At 44.6% G+C, this 22807-nt stretch overlaps 1 protein-coding gene across 5 annotated transcripts in view; it reads left to right on the top strand.

Annotated features, from left to right (window-relative positions):
• LOC119167678 (metal cation symporter ZIP14-like) overlaps positions 1-22807 on the top strand; it is a 107041-nt gene that overhangs the window by 64600 nt on the left and 19634 nt on the right. For all 5 annotated transcript variants that reach the window (XM_075876072.1, XM_037419198.2, XM_075876075.1 and 2 more), the window contains exons 5-7: positions 10329-10448; positions 13149-13332; positions 19461-19648. In XM_075876072.1, the coding sequence (XP_075732187.1) occupies positions 10329-10448; positions 13149-13332; positions 19461-19648 (492 nt within the window). The remainder of the gene's footprint in view (positions 1-10328; positions 10449-13148; positions 13333-19460; positions 19649-22807) is intronic.

Genomic DNA, 22807 nt, shown 5'->3' with positions numbered 1-22807 from the left:
GCATACTGTGCTTACGCTCAGTGGCACAGCGCATAGGAAGACGACAGCTTACCACACACAAACGAATGGGCTTACAGAACGACTTAACAAGACAATCGCTGACATGCTTTGCATGTACGTCAACCTGGAACACAAGAATTGGAACCAAATATTGTCGTACATCACATTCGCGTATAATACGGTGCGCCAGGAAACAACGAAAATGGCACTGTCACACTAATTCATGGCAGAGAAGTTACTACAATGCTTGATGCCATGCTGCCTTACGATTGCAATGATTCAGAGACAGACGCCGCAGACTTCACTGAGCATGCTGAGGAAGCAAGGCAGCTTGCTCACGTCAGAATAATCAACCAGCATCAACGTGATGTCCAACGGTACAACTTTCGCCATCTATTCATTGCTTATCAACCAGGAGATAGAGTCTAGGTTTGGTTTCCTGTTCTACGGAAAGGCCTCTCGGAGAAACTCCTACGCCGATACTTTGGACCCTACATGGTTTTGCGCCGTCTTAGCGACGTGACGTACGAAGTCGTGCACGACGCCTCCTCCTGTTTGAAACGTCGCCAGCATCTGCCTGAGACAGTGCACGTGGTCCACATGAAACTTTATTACTCTGAGTGATGTAAACACCCGCTGGCCGCATCTCTACCTGGTGAGCATCGGGACAACGCTCACTCTGGCGTGAGGGTAAGGCCGCTTGCATAGCTGGGTCTAGCTGCAATATAGCGACGGCAACGAAGCTCGCGGATTTGCTACAGAGGTGCAGCGCAGGTGAGTGAAGAAGACGACAATGTTAGCGGCCTTCTTTTGAAAGTGTCTTTACGAATCCCACTGCTTCATTGACTCCGATCATCTCCTTGACGGGACTTCATGCCACATCAAGGAGATCAACGAACAAAAAGGAAAACTTAACTCCCACTGTTCGTGTTTCTAAATAAACCCTCTGTATTTTATGACCCGCGACAATATTATAATTGCTCCGCGTCTATATTCCATGGTGGCCATTTGGGCATGTCTCTGTATCGGGTGATGGATTGAGTCACGCAACGGGAGACCGTGGTCGTGTGGATCCTCTTTTAGATTTCAGGTAGCAATAATGTGGTCTGATCATCATAAAACTGTGGCGAGAGTGGGCGGTGTAATTTTCATAAGACCCAATGGCTCCGAGGAGACCTGTGAAGTTGCTAAGGCTAAGCTATTAGTGTGGCCACTGCATATTCCTCGTACAGGCTGTTTTACACTTGGGGGAAATCTCGAAGCGCTTGGCATCGTGATGCGGCGAGCGCGGCAACCACACGCCTTCAACAGCTCGCGCGTGCGTAGATGATTCAGAAGTGTAGTATTGAACCGCGTCGTCTGCTACGGTGTCTCTTGCTTGCCGCATTGCTGACCAGCGCACAGATACCATCGTTTGTGCAGGAACTGGGCCGATAATCTGCACTTCACATTGTGCCACACCAACCTTTCAGCCTTTATTTGTGTTGATAGGGTGCTACAAGCAGAATTAAACAGCATGCTTTGTTTGCTTTCTCAAAACGCTGTGGTGCTGTGTGCGTTCATGAATATTTTTTCACTGTGTGTGCACTGCAGTACACTTGGATGAAAAAGAAACGATAAATAGCACGCAATGTATGTTGTTTTGATTTGACATGAGTAAAAAAATGTCAGGCCTGCGCGGAAGGCGCAGCACAGTCACAGCGAAAGCTAGAAGAGCGGCCTCTCCGAGCCTTCTCTAAACACTTCACATTAATAATAATAATTTCTTGGTAGTAGACCAGCATTCACTATGCTATTTTTCGTCATTCTTTTGGGAAGCGTTGTATCCGCTAAGTAACTTGCAAGGAATTTTATGCCAATCGTTCATGCAGTGGCTGACGACGATGAGGAGTTGCGCCTGAGGTTGGTATGCGCCACAGTTAAAGGGACCCTGCAACACTTTTTCAGCATGGTCAGAAAACGCTGCCGATCGGTAGTAGAGGCTGCCGACAACACGTGAGCCAAATATTATAGTGCAGCATGCTGCCTGGAATTCACAATAAATTATCATAGTTAGCTAAAAATAGCTTTCTCTTCTCTAGACAAATCACGGAAAATAAGCCCAGTAAGCCCATCTATCAGCCATCGACTGATTTGAACAAAGCCGCTCGGTTGTTACAGAGGTCACCGCAAGAAGCCGTCACTTGTCGATCGCACTGAAAAAGCCACGCATTTGAAGAAAAAAAGAAAGAAAATGCTCAAGGTCATGAGGCGCGACTGACGTTTTTTGTTTGCCCCTCCCATCCTTCCCTGCTCAGCTTTCAGCACTTTCGTCGGGACGAGTGAAGAGAGAATGTGATTGCAGCGTGTTACATATCTTTGTAACTCCGCTCGTGCTGGACAGATTCTTAGAATTTTTGCAACGTTTAATTTGTGAGGTAATACACTTTCTCAGTGAATTAATTTCATGGTTACTCAAAAAAGTGTTTCGGAGCCCCTTTAATAGCTGGACAAAAACAAGCTTTTGTAATGGGTTGGAGCATTGGACCACCCACTCGTTACGCTATTCGCATAGTGCGACGACTGGTTGTTTTTTCGCTGTTTTGAACGCTTTATAAGTCGTATTGACGCGATAGCTTTCCCGACATCAAGCCTGCCTAAGGCAAGTTTGTCAACAAGTTCCAAGCACCAGCATTGGCTCAGTGGCAGAATACTGGGCTGGTACGCAGCGGACCCGGGTTCGTGCCCCTCTGTGTCCTAGGTACTAGGTTTTTTTTTTCTTGTTTTGTGCAAAGTGGTTACAGACACCGGCAGCGGTGGCGGTGGCAGTGGCGGCGGCAGTGGCTGCAGACAACTACGGTGCCACGCATCCCCCACGTTTTGATCTCGTAACAGCTTTCGCTGTAAAAAGCACTCAACTGCGCTGGCCTAGCACAATGAAAGAAGTGGGAACAAATTCATAAATGTTTTAGGTGAGCACAAAGCTTGAATGTGTCTCTTTACGATGACAATTCATTACCACAAAACTCGCTAGCCGGCTCCGAAATGTAGTGTAGTTTTTACTACAAAGTTTAATAATCTTGGCAAACACAGCACTGCTTTTTTCAGGCAAGAAAAAAAAAGGGGGGGGGAGGGGGGGAACGTACGACAGACCTGTTTAATCAGCTCAATCTGGATCGTCAACATGCTACGGTGGAACACATCGCCAAGCATTCACATCTAGAGTGAGCGCTATAATCGCTACCGCAGAAGACATGAACTTGGAAGCGTCACGAGGGCATTTCGGCGCCGGTGGCGAGTCCTTTCCATTGTGATAAAGTATTTCCGAGAACAAGCACTTTCAGGTGGTTGTTCTATCCTATGTCATTCCACGAACGGTGCATACTCATTATCGTGTCTTCCTCATCCAGGCTTACTGCGGCGCGCCCTCAACGAAAAAACATTTGTGAACGCACCCGGTGCCACGATGTTTCGATAGAGCAAACCAAGTATGCTGTCAAACACTGTTTCTGGCGCCCCATGATCATGAATCAAAGCAGACAGGTTGTTATTGCTGAACGTTTAGCGCAGACAAACATTCAAAGTTGGGCAAGTTGGTATGGGAACATAATATGTTGTGCAGTTTTTCATATTGTGAAAGATGGGCCACAAGATGGGACACGAAAAAAGAAAGCATGCACGAGTTCTTGTTCCTTAATTGTTTTTTCGTATCCCATCTTGCGGTGCAAGTTTTTCTAAAAATGATTTGTGCAGAGTATCGGCCCAGTTCCCGCATTAACAATGATATCCGTGCGCTGGCCAACAAAGCGGCACACGTCATGCTGTAGCAGGCGACGTGGTTCAACTCTGCATCCTTGAAGCATCTGCGCACGTTCAAGCTGCTGCCGGTGCGTAATTGCAGAGTTAAATGCATCGCGATGCCAGGCGCTCCGAGATTTCTCCCAAGTATGGAACAGCCTGCTCATATTTGCTATGCCCAATTCATGCAGTCGGGTCATGTTTGTGTTCTCAGGCCCGACAAGTGCCGCTTTACAGGTGATTATGATTAGTTGGTCTACTTGTTTGATTTCTCACACCACATACTTTAGAAAGGCAGGGCATATGTAATGCAACTAATCAATCAACCAATCAATCAATCAATTAGGGTTTATTTTCAGCTTCAAAAACAATCAATGGAGCTTGGTGGGTATAGACAAACAAAACCATAGATCTGGCTTGATAGGGTATGTATTCCCGGGCTTGGCAATCATTGCATATAGAGTATATAAAAAGGCGAAAAAACAGGCACATGGCAGTTCTCTTCGCTGGACCAGCATAAATGAGCTAATAAATCTTCAAAATGCACACACACACAAAAGAAAAAACATAAATGAGCTAATAAAACACCCATGGCAGTTCATTAAAACAATGTAAATGAGCTAATAAAACTGAGAAAAAAAGCATAAATTACTTAATAAAATGCACATGGCAGTTCTCTTCACTGGAACAACATAAATGAGCTAATAAAACACAAAATACACACAATAAAAAGAAAAAATGTTCGCAATAAAAAAAGAACAAAATAAAAAAAAGTGGGAATGGGGGAGGGGAGAGGCATTCACAGACACTTTTATCATTATACAGATGCGAATTAAGTTCATTGAGGTGTTATGCATGTTGTTCAGAATTATTGAGTAGTAGCGGTAACTGGTATTTCAACATCTGGGCTCTTTTATTGGGGTTCGCGTTCTGGATAACTTCCAGACTTCACGGACCCCGAAGTCCACAACATGTTCAGCGTGAGTTAGCCCTGACAATTCTGTTAAAAATATGTGGTTGTTTTTTGTAACCACTTGTAACATTTTGTTGTTTTTAAATTGTGCGATACAGCTCTTTTCCAGGAAATAAGTTCAGAGCCTTGAAAATTGGTTCTGTGTGGGCATCGTATGCGCAACTAACAATGTTTCAAATGGCTTTCTTTTGAAGTGTTTGTAATTTCTGAACATTGGTTTTGGTGGTTGTGCCCCATACTAAGTGACAATAAGATAAGTTTGAGAAAAATAATGATTTGTAAAAAAACAACTTTATGTTCTGTGGCAGGACGTAACGAAATTTTGATAATAGCCCTACAGTGTCTGAAAGTTAATTTAAGGTGGCATTCACTTGATCTGTTCAGGTCATATGTGCTTCAAAAATGACTCCCTGGCTTCTAGCAACGCGTGATAATTCTATCATTGACGTACCTTACCTAAGACTGTTAGTGATGTTCAGTGCTTTGTTCTAAGGCCGAAATTTAACAGCTTTGGTTTTTGCCCCGTTTAGGCTCAGAGAGTTAAAGATACTCCAAGTGTGAAGTTTATTTAGGAGGATGTTTTCTTTTTGCATGAGGTTTGAAGGGTCACGTCTTGTAATAAAAGTACTTGTATCGTCTGCGTAGATGATAAATTTATTATTAGCACAAATATTTACCATATCATTCACACATATATATATATATAACAGCAATGGGCCCAAAATGCTACCCTGAGGTACACCAGCCTTAATTGGTTTGAATTTCGACACAAAACCATTAGTAGTGACTTGCTGGTGGCGATGATTAAAGTAAGAGATTATAAGTTTTAAGAAAGTACCTCTAAAGTCAATACTACAATTTTTCGAACAAAGAATCGTGGTTAATTGAATCAAATGCTTCTGAGTAGTCAATGAGTATGCCAAGTGTACAGAAAGGATTTTCAAAAGACTGTAAGAAAAGTTTCTTTTGGCTCGGGAGAGCCGTCTCAGTTGAACATTCCTTTCGGAAACCAAACTGGCAAGGTGTAATAACGGTATACTTGGTTGAAAATGAAAGACTGGACATGCGTTAATATATCAATTTCTCAAATGCATTTAGAAAAGACTGGAATAATTGAAATTAGCCTATAATTGGAGAAATTATTGATGTTGCCACCTTTAAATACAACAGTTACCTTTGACATTTGTAGTTGTTTGGGAAATTAGAAAACAAGGTTAATAGAAAATAGGCCATTAAATAGGTTAATAGGCCATCAGAAAACAAGGTTAATAACATGTTCCAGAATTAGTGCGATAATGTCGATTACAAATTTTATAGGTCGGATCTGCAAGTCATGAACATCCTTACACAAACTATTTCTTAGTGACAAAACAGATGTTTTAATTTCATGCGCAGTAGTTGGACACAAAATGCAGTTTGGATCGTGCTTACTATTCACAAGTGATGTGAAAAAGTCATTGAAAGAATTGGCCAAACATACATTTGTTAACACATCACTATTAATATTAATTGATAAAGTAGATTGTTCTTGGGTGTAACCGTGCAGCACACTGTTTAATTGCTTCCACATCAGGTGTGGCTTTTTAAGCACTTAGAAGGTAAAAAGATTACTTAAGTACATTCATTTCGCTTCTCGGAGCTGTTTGATCAGCTGCTTCCTGATCAGTTGCTTCCTTCCTGAAGTCGTTAAAAGCGTGTAAATCTGTCAAAGCTCTTGTTTTCATAAAGATCTAATACTTTTTATCTTTTTTTTTTTCATGCTCTTGAGGTGTTCCCATGTGACCCATGGCTTTTGGCCTTTCCGAGCTTGTTTCAGTGGTCTACATAGAAAACACCGTTCATACGCTGCCTTATAGACATTTAAGAACCTACTATGCGCTGCCTCTGGTTCAGTTGCTTTTAACACTTGGCTTTATTCTTTTAGACGCATGTGAGAGCGAAAGCTTTTGCAAAGTGCGATAGTTTGTCTGTAAGATTTAGTGTACGGGTGTCGTCACGTTGTGGGGGCTTCATTTGTGCCGATATTAGATAAATGGGTAGGTGATTGCTTACTAAAGAACTGATGATGCCAGAACTGAGATGCTTGGGTGAAATATTCGTAATAAAGACGTCTAGTAGTGTTGAAGAAGTTGGTTGCACTCGTGCAGGTAGAATTATTGCATTAATAAAGCTGTTTGCGTCCAATATCCTACAAAGTTCATTGTGGCTTGTTGATTGTTGCAAGCAGTCTATATTTATGTCACCTCCTAGAATGACAGTGCTGGCATCATTATTAAAATAACTTAGGTAGCTCTCTAAAAATGTGAAGAAATTACAAACACTCGCGTGAGGTGGATAGTACATAATGGTGTACACTTTAGCGCCATTTTTGACAATAAGAACTTCGAAATCATCAGTTGTTCTAGAAAATTCTTCCATAATAACACAATTCGCGCCATTCTTCACTAACATGATTACTCCGCCTCCTTTTTTAAGGCTACGGTTTACGAAGAAACAAGTATATCCTGGAATTTTCATCACGTCTGCAGCATCGCGATGCCATGTCTCGCTAAACATAACACTCAAACTGAAATGAAAATCCATGCGCGATAACAAGTTTTGCATTTCTTTCTCTTTATTTCTAGCAGACTGAGTGGTAATATGCAGGGCAGAAAATGAATATTTGTTTTGTGACAACCCCAGAATTTCTGAGATTAAGAAAACAAGATTTTTTATGTTTCCCGTGAGAAACGGTAGGCATCTGCTAGACTTACTCTGTCTTATCAAGGTCGCTAAGCTTCGTGACGTGAAGAACACGTGACGACTCATTTTTTCTTGCAAAAATTTTGCCTTCTTTTGTCCAGCAGAATCGCCAGTTTTTCTCATTTTTCTTGACTACCGTATTTCCAAGAAGCACTTTCAAAGCGGGGCACAGGTGCTCGTTTATGTGGATAGGATGGCGTTCTTGGTGTCCGATGTCAGCCGTGGTCGCAGGTTTCTTTCGTGCTTTTTTGAGAAAAGCATTTTCTTTTGAGCGGCTATGGAACTGCACAATATTTTGTCATGAAGTGTCCCGTGTTGGTACACGGTCGCAAGCCTCAATGTCACTTTTGAAAACAGGTTCATTTACTGCACTTTCAATAGCCGCAAGTACGCTTTTGAGGTTTTCATTAGGTGTCATAGGAACACCCTTAATCTCAATGTTCCTATTTCTAAAGTACTGTTCCAGTTGAGTGATTTAGTTCATTCTCAATCACATTGTTTCATAAAAGTGTGCATTCGTCCAGAAATCACTGTTGGCTGTCTTCAGTTCGGCATTTTTAGTTTCAATTTTTCAATGACAACAGTGTGTACTAATTGAATAGTGTCTGCTTAAGTCTGGCTCTCTTGGTTATGGGCAACTCTGCGAATAAGCCCTGTTGTGCTCTGGCCCCGGACGTCTGAGATGAGATAGCACTTGTTGGAATCGATAGCGCCCTCCTACCTGGCGCCTCGTTCCCCAGCTGCCGCGCGCGCGCCAACAGCGTAGCCCGGGCGCGCATAAGCACCGGCATCTGCCAAGATGGCTGCCGGGCACCTCTTGGTCTGGGCCAGTCAACCGTTGGCTTCTTCCCGCGCTGGCATGTCTGGGCATGCTACGCTAGCGCGCCGCGCGGGCCTACGTCACAACGCTGCGCCATTTCCCTTTGGGCCGTGCGTACATCCTCCTCTCCTACGAGCTATGTTGCGCCCGACAATTCGCTCGTCGCGGCAGATGCTCTCAGGCCTCCACGAGAGGTTGACGCCCTGCTTAGCAGGCGGCTTCTCGTTCGTGTGTTCGACTTCGACCCTTGTGCGGGAGTCGTCGCGCCCTAGGCAAGCGTACTTGCTCGGGCTTGCGGAGTTTCCTGTACGGCCTGCAAACCCGTGAGTGTCGCACTGTGCTGCATCTCGGGTTAGTAAACCCGTTGTTCTTGTTTTCCTGCCTCGTGCGTGGTTTCTGCGCCGTGTCGAAGAAAACGACGAACCCGGCCGCAGCGTCGTCGCACGCAGCGGCAGTGGAGGACGTCGCATCCTTACACGGTTGCGCTTAGTAGGTAAGCCTATTGCAAATTTATCTCCACACACTATACTTACGCTGCCTGTTTCCTGCATGCGCATTGCAAGTATGTGTAGAGGAAACACGTGCTTGATGGGCTCTCCCTCCAAGATTTGCAGCTCTGAAGCCGTTGTTGCGCGGGTATATCTTGATCTGATGTGGATGTATGCCGATTTGGCTGCAGCGCACTTCACGCCAGCTCGCTTCATGTAAGCTTCAATGGTGTTGACGACCCATTGCCTTATGATCCTTTGATGGTGTAAGAAAATATGACTGTACCACGGAGGGCTACACTTTTTGCAAAACCTCTTTGCTATGAAAGCGAAGTGTGTGCAAGCCACCCGCTAATGGTTGCTGAGCTAGCGCGTGTGGCAGCGATCGCAACTGCTTCCTTTGAGGTAAAGCCCAAAGTCGCTGCTCCAGCAACACGCCCCCCCCCCCCCCCCATCGTTCTTTTTAATGCTCGTTCAAGACGGGTAGGGTGTTTTCTCTGCTTCGACAGTGGGCCTTCCAAGCGAGGTGATATTATTGCATACGCCCTTCGAGGACAGAAATGGGCCGGCTGGTTTGACCTCGGCTTCAGCCATGTTCGGCGCCCCTACTTGCGCGCTTTTGTCCTTCTTGTGCGGGGGGGAATTTGGACTTTACATGAGACATGACAACAAAGGCTAAAACACTTCAAGAGCATCCATATGATTGCTATTGCAATAGTAAGGCTATTGCACAATTTAGCGTAGTGTTTAAATAATGCGGCACCAGACAAATATAGCATTGGAAGCATATGAGGCTAACATTGTACAGCTACATCTGACCTCACTGCAATATGGCAGAAACTCTGCCGTACCTTTTACTGCAGTGCAAAGTAAGTGTCCCAAGGCTACAAGCAGCAGCACCAAATGAGGATCCAAACCTCCTCAATGAAGCGTGAGAGGCAGCGATCTCCCAGCCGGAGCTAATTGTCCAGCGTCAACTCGTCCCTCAAGCCCTGCGGGCGGTCCAGGCCAGAGGGCTTTTGGAATAAGGGACTCTCCCACCCTCACCCATGAGCTTTACTCAATAAATGTTTTCACTCTCTCTTTGTAAATATGTATCGTAAAATGTCTAGCAAGCACGCACCCCATACAGTGAAGGATAATCCATCCAGGTGGGGAGGAGGGAGATGGGAAGGGGAGCTCAAGCTTAGTCTCACATGAAAAATAAATGTGGAGGCAGAAGAGCAACAAAAAGTCTATCCACAATGTTTTTAATGGAATGTTTTATCGTTTTTATTCTGGTCATATGACAACTGAATGTCATGAACAACATTAGATACGAGTTCAGTGTACTTATTCTTGTGGTTCTGTTTACACAAGCAATGTTAGTCTTAGAAAAAAAGAGTGGCTGACAGGGAGTAGGGGAGAGGCCGCTTGTTTAGCGTTTTACGGTAGTAAGTCAAACGAAACATAACATATCCAGTGAACTTGAAAACTGTCTCTTCTATAAAAAAAACCTGATTGTTTGCGGTACATGGTTTCTTGACAGAGGAGGAGTGATTCGGAGATTTCGTTTGGACATGCGCTTTCTAATGGCTGTGTCCTTGAGCTGTCATCAGGAAACTCGCCTGTCGGAAAGAACACCCTTGCCACTGCCGAACCTCTGCAGGTAAGGCTGTTTTGTACAGTTCACTGCTCTCCTGAAAGTGCTTACGGAAAAGAAGTAAAGGTAAAAAGAATGCAGTTCAAGTGTACTTAATTATGACCTGCTCTAATGGGTTGTCAGTAGGCTTGTCCATATAATAAATTTTAGTTTCAAAGTGAATTCAAAGTGAATAGTGATTTGGTCAAATAATTTTGAATTGGATTTGAATATTGTAATATCACATATTACAAAGCACATTTTCCCTGACGTCCTATGCTACCGTGGATTACTTGACAGAAGAGAATTAGGGTTGGAGTCTTTTATCCACAAGAATATCTCTGACAACATAGAGGAATATATACTATATTTTGTTGGGTATAACCCAGTGCCGAAAACCTGAAAATCTCAGTGGCCAAGTGGTAATGCGGATATTGTGGGGTTTTTCATATAGTGCTGCTTCACAGCAATGCGTGTTATGCGGTGAAGCCCCTTAACAGTGTAGCTGTGGAGGCGGTTTACACAAATTGATGTTGCCCCCCAAGTAGCACGGCAGCCGATTTCGGTTTTGCTTCCTTGCAGCGCTTAGAGAAACATTTGGGGAGAGACTACTTGATTTCTCATTGTAAACTTCACTGTCGCATTATAAGTATGTTTTTGGACGTTTTGCTCATTGTAAGCTTCACTGTCACATTACAAGTATGTTTTTGGACGTTTGTGGTCGCACAGTGACCCTCCACCACTCTCCAACATGCCCTTACATCACGGGTGCCATGTCTATCTTGAAAAAAAAAAAGGGCTTGTTGAATAGGTAGTGCTGTTGAAGAAATAGAAAGAAGAGGAAGTTGTGTTTGCAAAGTGAACAATACCTGTATCTTTCTTCCCTACGACTTCCTGCAATCGTTTGAGTTCCGTAGTTGAAAAAAGCTATTTATTTCAGCAAGGCAAATGAGATATCAGTAATTTTAAGTACTACTTTTGGTGCAGTAGCAGGCATGCATTTTGCTTCTGTTGCTTTCACGGTGCTGTCAAGAAAAGTTGTCATCAAGTGTGAACTCTTTTTATCGCGCCGATATCAGTAGTTTTCCATATCTCGACCCGTTCGCCAAGCCTGACTCGATCTGTTCTGTTACTATGAGTAGCGTCCAGCAGCAGTCCTTCACCCCAGAGCTTTAGATCATCATCGTCGCCAAGGGATAGCTAATTGGGAAGATGGCACGACGAGTCCTGTATGCACCAGTGGAGAAAGAAGAAAGCACCATAACACCGGTGCTTACCCTGAGCCGAAGGTGCACCTCATAAAGTTCATCGAAGATGTGTGAAGCAGGGGTCACGTTGCGAGATGGCCTAAGTGCGGAGACTGTTGAGGGAGCTAGGCCTACCTCACTGATTCCTTGCGAGCTGCGAATGGCTGCACCACTTGACGAAGCAACAAGGGCTCTCTAGTGCTTGAGCAGTAGCTCTAGTACAGCCTTTCTGTATATGAAATGTGCGGGCGACATGCGAGCTGAAAATGGGCGTGCAGAATATATGCAGGGGCGGATTATATGCATGAAAATACGGTACTATAGCCGTATTTTAGGCTGAGCTTCTTTAACGTCTATAAGTCCACTTCCAGCTTGTGTGCTGCTCGCATATTTGATGTACAGAAAAGGCTGTACTAAAGCTACTGCTCAAGCAGTAGAGAGCCCTTGTTGCTTCATAAAGTGGTGCAGCCATCCGCAGCTCGCACGGAATCTGTGAACTAGGTTTAGCTCCCTCAACAGTCTTCGCACTTAGGCTATCTCTGTCGATACGGCACGACCCCTGCTGCTCAAATCTATGAACTTTACGAGTTGCACCTCTTGCTCAGGGTAAGCGCCGGTGTTGGATTCACGAATATCGCAATCACTCTAGTGAAATTGTATATGCTAATTTAAAGAATGATCACTTTTAATTAATAAATAAAGTAAACACGTATTCTACCATGCAGCTTCGCCGGCCATTCCCTTTTCTAGGAGGATGGCCACGACAGAATGGAATGGCTCACAATTTTATTAGGGGCGATTGTGGAAAGTATCGTAATTAGTTTTAACGAAAGGTGCAAGATGAAGGTGATACAGGACGACACGCCTACATCTAATCATGATGATCATTTAGTTGAATGCTTTTACGATGAAATAGTGTTAGCAATTGATAAAGACACAGTATACTGTCTATATTGATGGGCAACTTTAATGCCAAAGTAGGCAAGAAGCAGGCCAGAGACCATGCAGTGGGCGAAGAAGGCATTGGCTCTAGAAATGCCAGAGAGGAGTTTGCAGAATGTAAGAATTTAGAGATTTTGAATACCTTCTACTCAAAACGCTTTTGTTATCTCGCCACCTTTCGCAAAGTGCTGTTCTCTGCTGAGACTCTTTCACATTACTTTAGTTTTATGCATATTATTCTTCAGACCTACTCTTCTGCTTTCTGGGATGAGTTCAGTACTGATCTCTATGTCAAATCGAATTTTATTCAAATTTATTTCAAGGTGAATTTGAATACTGTGATGTTCTTTCGAATATTCGAACTGCTCGAGTAGCAGCACAAGCCTAGTGTTGCAGAAGATGTGACAGCCATGCTGTTCATATGTCGGCAAACTCGCGTCAAACCATGAGTCTGTGTGAGCCTGACGGAGAGAAATTTTAGTGAGTCCCAAGAACAAAATGACTGAGATTTTCATTGTTTTGCTGACCTTTGTTTCAGGCCCATGACCATGGCATCAAAGCGGGTGATGGCATTGCTGCCGTTGCCTGGATGATCATCTTTGGTGACGGCATGCACAACTTCATCGATGGCCTCTCTATTGGAGCAGCGTTCTCCGAGAGCCTTCTCGCAGGAGCCAGCATTTCAGTTGCCGTCGTGTGTGAGGAGTTTCCACACGAACTGGGTATGTGCTGGCGCTGCGCTTCACTGCCGACACTTCCGCACACCTCGGTCAAGCTCAGGTTGCATGGTAACGTATTCAGAGTTGCCAGATGAACCGATTCATAGTTTTCAATGAAGACTAGGCGTAGGACGATTGAAAGAGGAAGGACAGGGAGGTTATCTAGTTCTCAGACCGGCTGGCTACCCTCTATTATGCCAATACAGATGAAAAAAGTGGGCTGTGAAGAAATATTACAGTGCAAAACGGGCCTTAGAAGTCGCAGGCTGTATTTCCTGCCCACCACTGGTGACCGCTATTTTGCCATGGTGCCTTTGATGTCACGTGCACCAAGCAGCAGTACTGTCACAGTTTCTGCCTCTGCAAATTGCTGAATTTCAGTGCTAAGCTCAAAATGTCTCGATTTCACGGGCAGATGACGACAGAATGTCATTCTCTGAAATGCTCATACTGCCAGCTGCTTGTTACATCACAGCTCGCGAGTGCGCCAGGGTTGCCCAACTCCCGAGCATTGCGTGTTTATAAGAAGTTCTCGATAAAATGTGCCAAAATTTCGTGAGCTTATTTGGTAATGCACAACGATGCAGACTTGTGGTTTCTTGACTTGTGGAAGAAGTTTTAAATGATGCAACAAATGTTGATGCAAGTAGCTATGGTAAAAAAAGCTGTCGCAATACTTTATACTTATTGCTCACAAGTGCTTTTGAAATATTTAAAATAATTTATATTATCAAAAATTAACTGGCTGCTGGTCCCGATGATATTAAAGGTGATCCTATATAAGCAGTCGTGTCAACAGTTTCAGTTTCCCTTGCCCACATTTGTAACTGTATCTGGGAAATTATCGTCCCATCTCTGTCTTGAATGTAATTGAATGTGTTATACTTAAAAGGGAACTGTATACCACTCAGAAAGAAATTTTTTGGATTGTGGTGCAAATTAGAAGATCATTCATCAGATCTGTGGCAATGAGTGTGCTTTTGTCCCTTAAAAAACAAGTTATAAATTTAATTTGGCCTTGAAGGTCAACAAAAACTGACCGGTAGCGTCACCCAACGGAGATACAAGAAACCCCCGCATGTTGGTTCTTTTTACTTGAAAACAAACATGTATAACTTGAAATTGTATTTTACGCATTTGAGGCAGCCTTAGGTCGCTCCAGAGGTTAATATTTGCTTCTTTGTCTCACGCCTTCAAACAGGCGCCCAGTGGTGCTGTTGCTAGTTCGTTTTCTTGCCTGCATTCCTGCCTTGAAACGGCGGAGAAACGTGAGCACAGCGTCTACCGCTGCTTGTAAGAAGAACAGAAATGTGTGCGTGCCTTAAATGACCACTAAGGTATTTCTTTTATTGATAAACAAAGCATGATGAAGCCTGCAGATACCACACGAGGTTTCATTTTTCGAGAGTCGAAAAATGAAACCGCGTTGCACAATTGTCATCGCTTCCACCGTCCAGTGTTGTGGGTATTCATCCCACCAATGGATGGAGACTGAATGCAGATCGAAAAATTATGTTTTATAAGTGTCTACACACTTTAAAGAGAAACTGCTGCAAGGTTAGACACTTCAGATTGTACATTTTTTATTGCAAGACAAAAAGCAGAAAAGCAGTGAAACACAGTAGACAGTTTTTTTATTTATTGATTGATTGATTGATTGATATGTGGGGTTTAACATCCCATAACCACCATATGATTATGAGAAGCCGTTGTGGAGGGCTCCGGAAATTTCGACCAGCTGGGGTTCTTTAATGTGCACCCAAATCCAAGCACATGGGCCTACAGCATTTTGCCTCCATCGAAAATGCAGCCGCCGCAGCCAAGATTTGATACCGTGACCTGCGGGGGAGCAGCCGAGTACCCCAGCCCTAAGACCACCGCCACAAAGCGATAGGCAGTCCTTTAAGAAAAAAAAAAAAACTGCCTTTTTAAAGAAGCAGTGGCTGATAATGTCGCAGCAGTTTGGATTTCAAAAAAAAAAAGTCCATTGAGTTAGCACTACTATGCATTAAAGGGACCCACAACTGGCCTGAACAGGTGATTAGATTTCGGTGAAAAAGAAAAAAGCAGAATTATGGTGACAGGTGACAGCATACTTTTCTCGATCTGAGTAGAATTTATATTTTTAAATCGCATTCAAAAGTAACCAAAAGCGGCATGTCACGCCCCTAGTACCAGAGCCATGAAACACAGTTTGAGTCCTAATAACTTTGCTCAGATTATTCAAAGCGCACTAAATAAATAGCTTACATTTTGAATATATATGTTATTGTTCATTTTCGTTTGTTTTTATATGGCTTACAAGGTAAAAGAAGTACAGCATGAAAAGTGGCGCTGCTTTCGTAGCCTCTGCAGGAAAACGGGTGCTGCTGCGCATACGTGTGGCCCCGTGGCATTTCCACAAATGCTCGATTCCCGTTGCGTATGGGTGCGTTCAAGAAGCACGCGAGCTTTTGAATGCGATCGCTGCGGCGGGCAAAATGCCGTCGACCTACTGCTCTGTGGATAATTTCTTCATGGGTGCTGCTGGTGGGGGTGATGGTGGCAGTCTGACGGATTCATCGCTACTGCTGTCGTCTGTCTAAACATGTCACTCTGGTGCTACTTGATAGGGGCCCAAATTTTACGCTCGCATGGGAGCCAAGATTCGTTCCTCTAAATCACTCAAGTTGTCCAGTGGTGACATATCAAAACTGTCCAACTATGTGAAATACTATGCATGAATCGTCGATCACTTGTAAAGGTGTCCGTTTCCTTTGCCAAGAATTGGCTTAGCTCGACTTGGCTAAAGTCGATGAAACGACCTGTGCATGACCGGAAGTACTAGCATAAAAAGCCCTTGTAAAATTCTGTAGCTCTTGTCAAATAATTTAACACGCTAGAAAGCAGTGGTGGCGAGACAGTAGGCTTGACAAACACAACATTACATGTTTGTACTTAGGTCTTCACTTTTCACCACTGCTGGCATTGCACTGGCGTATAATCGCTATCAGGATCACATCTAGTGCTTGCAGCATGTCTCCTTAAGACTGCATAATCGCCGTAAATCGAAAAATTCTGATTATAAATGATCTACGATGTTTTCCGCCCTACCATTCCGGGATTACAAGGTCTGACTGGTAAGCTTTTTGTTGCACTCGGGAAAACGGGTGCCATAAATATCGGTTGTGGGTCCCTTTAAAGAAAAATTAGTTGAAAAAAAGCAGTTTACAGTTCGAATATTCTTAGATATAAAGGAGGTGTCTGACTTTGTTACTCACGGCATATTATTAGGTAAGTTATATTATTGTGGTTTGAGGGGCCAGGCTCATCTGTTAATAAAACGCTATCTAAAAAATCTCTTTACTGTTGCATACTGCTTTTGATTTTTTAGATAGCTTTTTATGCGAGCAGTATGCAACAGTAAAGAGCTGTTTTTCAGACCACTATATAAACACTACAGAAGTTTCACAGGGCTCGATACTGGGTCCCCTTATTTCTTTTGTCACATACATCTGCAATATGAACCACACTAAGGAAATAGTAATTTTTGCTGATGATACTAACATATCTTTTTACAGTATAGGTTTGGGAGATGTGGAATGAAAGGCGAATACAGTACAGACTGCCTATAAAGTAAGTCGCGGGAGTCGTGAATATCCGCACTACAACCAAACGACCTTCTTCAAGGTCTGCAGTTGCATAAATCGTATTGAGCAAGCAGCCTCTCGTGTCTGAAAATCGAAGCATGGGATGCGTGGTCCTTAAGACCTTTTATACTTCTGAATGTAAAATAAATATAATGTCCGACGGCCCATGTTGCCAATAAAGTGAACAAAAAATGCTGGGTGGGAGCGGTGGAGGGGGGTGTTCTAGCAAAGAGAAAGCACCATTGTGGGAAAATTTGCGACTGATTTTCAGACCGTCTCGGTTGTGCTCATTACACCAATTACATTGAACATCGAATCATGTCTGCAACTTTACAATCTGGAAGACGTCAATCGTTCGATTTCACGGGCGCGCACCCACTTTCAAGACGTCGCACTCGAATTGTGGACCACCATTTGAGCGCTAGACGTGCCACCCTCATTTCTATTAACGATATGTATCCCTTCTTGTCTTGTGCAGCCACCGCAAAGAGTTCCGTTGATTGAGGGGGGGGGGGGGGGGGTCTCTCATGCGCCGGTGCCAGGCTTCCCCCTTTCCCGTCTCTGCCACGTAACCCTTCTTCTTTCAACGACGTGCGTGAAGAGAGCACACACAAAAAAAAAGGCTGCCGTGGAGTGTTGGTTTTCTCTCAATTGCCAATCTGCTTCTCTCACATAGAGATGCTTCTTCTTTCTCGTCACGTGCTGGCAATGCTGCGGCTGTGTAGCAAAGAGGTTCTGCTGCGCAGTCGTCGTCATTTTTAGAAAGTGTCGGCGCTGGATGTTTCCGTGTGCAACTTCTCTTGCCAGGAGAATGCTGAAGCCGAAGTAGAAATGCTTTGCAAGCTGCGTGCGAAATTGATTGACTCACTGCAAGGCAATTAAGTGCAGATGCGCATCACTGATATTTTCAATTAATAACGGATGTCCTGTGTTTTGTGAATAAATGTAAGTCTTCTGAAACTTTCTCCTCGTGTGTTAAATGCACATGCGCCGCTGCATGGAGAGCCCTCCGTTTATTAAAGAGGATAGTTTTTCTTGAAAACTTTTGACGCGAAAATTTTTGTATGTCTGTGCATTTGTCTGTTTGCCCATTCTTAACGGCACCAGGTACTTGAAACAGTGGACCCCATCTGCAGCGTCCACCAATGTTGCTCAAGATTTAGTGTTCATACTTGTGCAATTGTCAATTAAAAAGCAATTATTGTGCATGTCTGGGGCACCATAACAACACATATATATTCTGCATGTGCGTCTTTTACTAGAAAAGGCATAGATTAATAATTTTAAAAACCTTATAACGCTGCGTTGACCATGCAACGCATGCACGAAAAGACGAGTGTACGAAAAGGCATCTGCTGCTTGTACACTTACTTGATACCAACTACGGCATTAAAAATAATAATTTCTGGGTAGTAGACCAGCATTCGCTACGCTATATTTTGTCATTTTTCCGAGAAGCGTTGTATCTGCTAAACGCTTGCGAGGAATTGTGTGCCAATTGTTCATGCAGTTGCTGAGGTGAGATATTGTGCCTGTAGTGGGTATGCGCCACTGTTAATAACTGAACAAAAACAAACTTTTGTAATGGGTTGGGGCATTGGACGACCCACTCGTTACGCTATTTGTATTGTGCGACGACTGGTTGTTCTTTTGCTGTTCTAAAACGCTTTATTACTCGGAGTAGTATTGAAAACTGGGCAAGTTGGTTACGATTCATTGTTTGAAGTAAACAGCGCGAAAAACGAAGACAGCGAAATAGGGAGACACAGGACGAGCGCTGCCTTGTGTCTTCCTAGTTTTCTGTCTTTGTTTTTTGCGCTGTTTACCTCAAGCTTTATTACTCATAATAACATGATTAATTTCCTGACATCAAGCCTGCCTAAGGCAAGTTTTCGAACAAGTTCCAAGCACCAGTGTGGCTCAGTGGCAGAATACTGGCTGGCACGCAGCGGATTCGGGTTCGAGCTCCACTGCGTCCTTGGTGCTTTTTTTTTTCTTATTTCGCAATAGTGGTTACGGACCGGTGATGGCGACAGCGGCGGACAACTATGGTGCCGTGTGTGACCTAAGTTTTGATTTCATAACAGCTTTCACTGTGAAAAAAGGCAAAATGATGTATTTTATAGCCAGATTCCTCGCTTGGGTTAAAGTAAGACAAACGGCCGCACGTTACAATCATTGCGCGGCGGCGGCGGGGTCTTTCTTGGAACTTCAGCGGTGGTGCGAACGGCGTGAGCAAAAACGGCGTGAGCAAAAACGGGTGGCGGCGGCGGCGCGGCGGCGCACAGCTCTATGTGGAGTGAGAAGTCGCTGGTTTGAATCCTCAATTGGATGCTTTAAAATTTTTTTTACAATCAATTTTTATGCGTGCCTTTTTTCCAATATTTATACGTACATATACATATTCTATACATCATGGCGATGGCAACGACCAAAATTTGCCGAGAATGCCCATGTAATTGCTATCACAATAAAATGAATCAAGAAACCCGTTCAATGCAGGGGACTTTGCGGTGCTGCTGAACGCGGGCATGAGCACTCGTCAGGCTGTGGCTTACAACTTTCTGTCGGCACTCACCTGCTTCCTGGGTCTGGGCGTGGGCATTTTGGTCGGCGACCTTACGGAGGGTGCACCGCACATATTTGCCCTGGCTGCCGGCATGTTCCTCTACATTTCCCTCGTTGCCATGGTGAGGACACGTTAACCCTTTTGCAACCGCTCACGGGTCGCATTGACTTCACTAAAACCACCTTCAGCAGCATGTCAAAACGCGACATTCGCGATCTCACATAAATGCCATCACATGCAAGACACTCCTGCCATGTGGTTGTCTAATTGGCGCAACCGTCGCAAAGTGCATTCAGAAGCTATGCCCATGCCCATGTTGTCACATACAAGCTGTCTGTAGTCATTATGAGGTTTTTCAACAAAATGACGAATTACATCTACACTCACCATCATCAAAAATTGCTCCCACACAAAACTAGTGCAGAGTGTATTACTTATTGACGATAGATGGCCAGAACGGCCTATGTTGGGACATTTGTGTCTTGGCTTTCTTTTTATTCACGTTTTAATTGTATTGCGATGCATTGATGCCACCTTCAAGATATATTCTTGTATGTGATTGATGAAATAAAAAAAAAAAAACCTTTGAAAATATGGAACCATATTTTTCAGAAAAGGAAAGCTCTGCAGAATGAGTGGAAAGAAAACTTTTAGAAATATTTGCACATTTTAATTTTCTTTAAAGCGTTATTAAGAAAAAGAAGTTAATGCGATGACGAATTCAATTTGATCTTTCATGCAAATCACGAGCTCTAACTGGGCACAAATACTGTCACGGGGTCGTGACATGGCCGAAGACAGGAAACTTTATGTTGGGATTCAACTGTTTATTTGGGCGAACCTGTGCCCGGTAAACAGAAAGTCTAATTACAGTAGCACTCTTGCACAGATAGCAGTAAACGGAGCGTCGGCCGTCGATCAGCTACTGACAAGCGGCGAAGTGCGTCGGCATTTATACTCTTGCCATCGAATGTTCTAGCGTTATCGCTGGCGGTGACGTAGGTTTTAGAATAATCTGTACACTTCGCAGAGTGGGCGTGATCTCATCGAAATGATCTACTACAGTCCTGAAGCTTCTCGAAAACAGCAGGGGCGGTTTGCGCTGAGAATTGTGTAGTGTATTGGGGCGATAATAAAACTTGAGGAATGGAACGTGGCATTGCCCCCCTCTGAAAAAGCCATCGTCCCGATGCTTTAACTAAAGATGAAGGTACAACAATAATGCCAGAAAGTACAATAAATAAATTACGATACAGCAATAATACAAAATACACTGTTTCAATTTGTTAACGTGCATGAAACGACCTGAGGCACGCGATATGGACGACTTCCGATCGCAATCGGCGTCGTTGAGAGTTCTAGATGTCGTCGGGGACAATCTCGTAATCAAGTGGGCCGGGACGTTGAACCACCCTGTACGGTTCCAAGTACCATCGCAGAAGCTTTTCACTGAGTCCACGTCAGCGTATCGGCATCCACACCCAAACACGTTCTCCGGGCTTGTATTCCACGAAGCGTCGTCGAAGATTGTAACGGTGGCTGTCGATCCTTTGTTGATTCTTGATACGGAGACGCGCGAGTTGTCGGGCTTCTTCGGTGCGTTGATGGTACTCACTCACATCGAGGTTTTCTTCGTCGGTGACGTTGGGTAACATGGCATCGAGCGTCGTTGCCGGGCTCCTTCCGTAGACCAATCTGTATGGAGATATCTGCGTCGTCTCCTGCACCGCCGTGTTGTATGCGAAGGTCACGTACGGAAGAATGGCGTCCCACGTCTTGTGTTCGACATCGACGTACATTGCCAGCATGTCGGCGATCGTCTTGTTTAGCCGCTCGGTGAGGCCGTTAGTCTGTGAGTAATGTCGTCCGGAGGTGGTTTTTCTGGCTGTATGCCAAGATCGCTTGAGTTAGGTCAGCAGTAAATGCTGCTCCTCTGTCGGTGATAAGGACCTCCGGGGCGCCATGACGTAGGACGATATTTTCGACGAAGAACTTGGCTACCTCAGATGCACTGCCTTTTGGCTGGGCTTTTGTCTCGGCGTAGCGGGTGAGGTAGTCGGTAGCTACCACGATCCATTTGTTTCCGAAAGCCGACGTCGGTAACGCCCCAGTAGGTCCATACCAATCTGCTGGAAAGGTCGGCGAGGTGGTTCAATTGGCTACAGAAGTCCCGCCGGCCTTGTCGGTGGTGTCTTGCGTCGTTGACAGTCCCAGCATGTCCTCACATAACGAGTGACGTCGGTGGTAAGACGTGGCCAGTAGTACCGTATTTACTCGATTCTACCGCGCCCTCAATTGTAACGCGCACCCGATTTCCACGACGAAAAAAAAAAAAAAAGGTAAGACATCGATTGCAACGCGCACCCATTTTTCTCGCTGGCCCGAACGATCACACCACTCGAAAATTTAACTCCTTTCGGGAGCTTCTTCCATTTAAATGAAAAGTATGGGGGAAGCTTGTGCCCATCTGACGTGTAACAGAGCATTGCCGTCACTGTAGTTTTACTGTGGCCCGATGTCAGCACGCGAGCTTGCTTCGCCCCCTTCTTCTCGACGGTTGTGGTGCCAGGCATGTCGAAGCAAAGAGGCGTCTGATCGGCATTCCCGATTTGCCCAAGCAGGTAGCCGTTGTTTTGCCGCAAGTTTAGGACGAACCTCGGAAAACTGTGAAGCTTTTCATCGTACTCCTCCTAAAAACTTTTCGCATATGCCCGTTCATCTTTGGAGGGAAAAAAAAGCCTTTCCTCTTCATAAAGTTAGTTAGCTAGCACCTGCTCGCTTTAAACTGGCTCCGCATTATCCCTTTTTCTAAGGCTAACTGCATAGCCCGCACATAGAGCAGTTCTGGCGTCATGGGCCGCTGTGCCGCTCGCTGCTCAAGCACATACTCGCCGAGCAGCTCTTCAATTTGTGAAAACCGACCCTGCTGTGGTCCACTGAAGCCTTTGCGTGAAGCTTTTCTGTTGACAATCTTCTGCTTTTGTTCCCGCCAGTCCCGCACGCACGTTTCAGAAACTGCGAACGACCGTGATGCGGCGCGATTTCCGTCCATTTCTGCACACGCGATGACTTCCCTTTTAAAAGCGGCATCGTGGTGCACTCAAGTTTTTGGAGTCGGCCCTTTCATGCCGTCGATGCTAATGCACTACAAGATGACGAACTCCGCAGCACACGTACGAAGTGCCGCACATGGGAAACACATAGGCAGAAATGGCCAAAGCGCCATGCCGACGCACGTAGGGGGCGGCCATTTTGAAAATCCCGATGGCAATAGAATGAC

This window comes from Rhipicephalus microplus, chromosome 10 (genome assembly GCF_043290135.1).
Source record: "Rhipicephalus microplus isolate Deutch F79 chromosome 10, USDA_Rmic, whole genome shotgun sequence".
Taxonomy (NCBI): Eukaryota; Metazoa; Arthropoda; class Arachnida; order Ixodida; family Ixodidae; genus Rhipicephalus; species Rhipicephalus microplus.
Note: the sequence above shows the minus strand (reverse complement) of the source record. Positions and strands in the feature narration are given on the sequence as shown.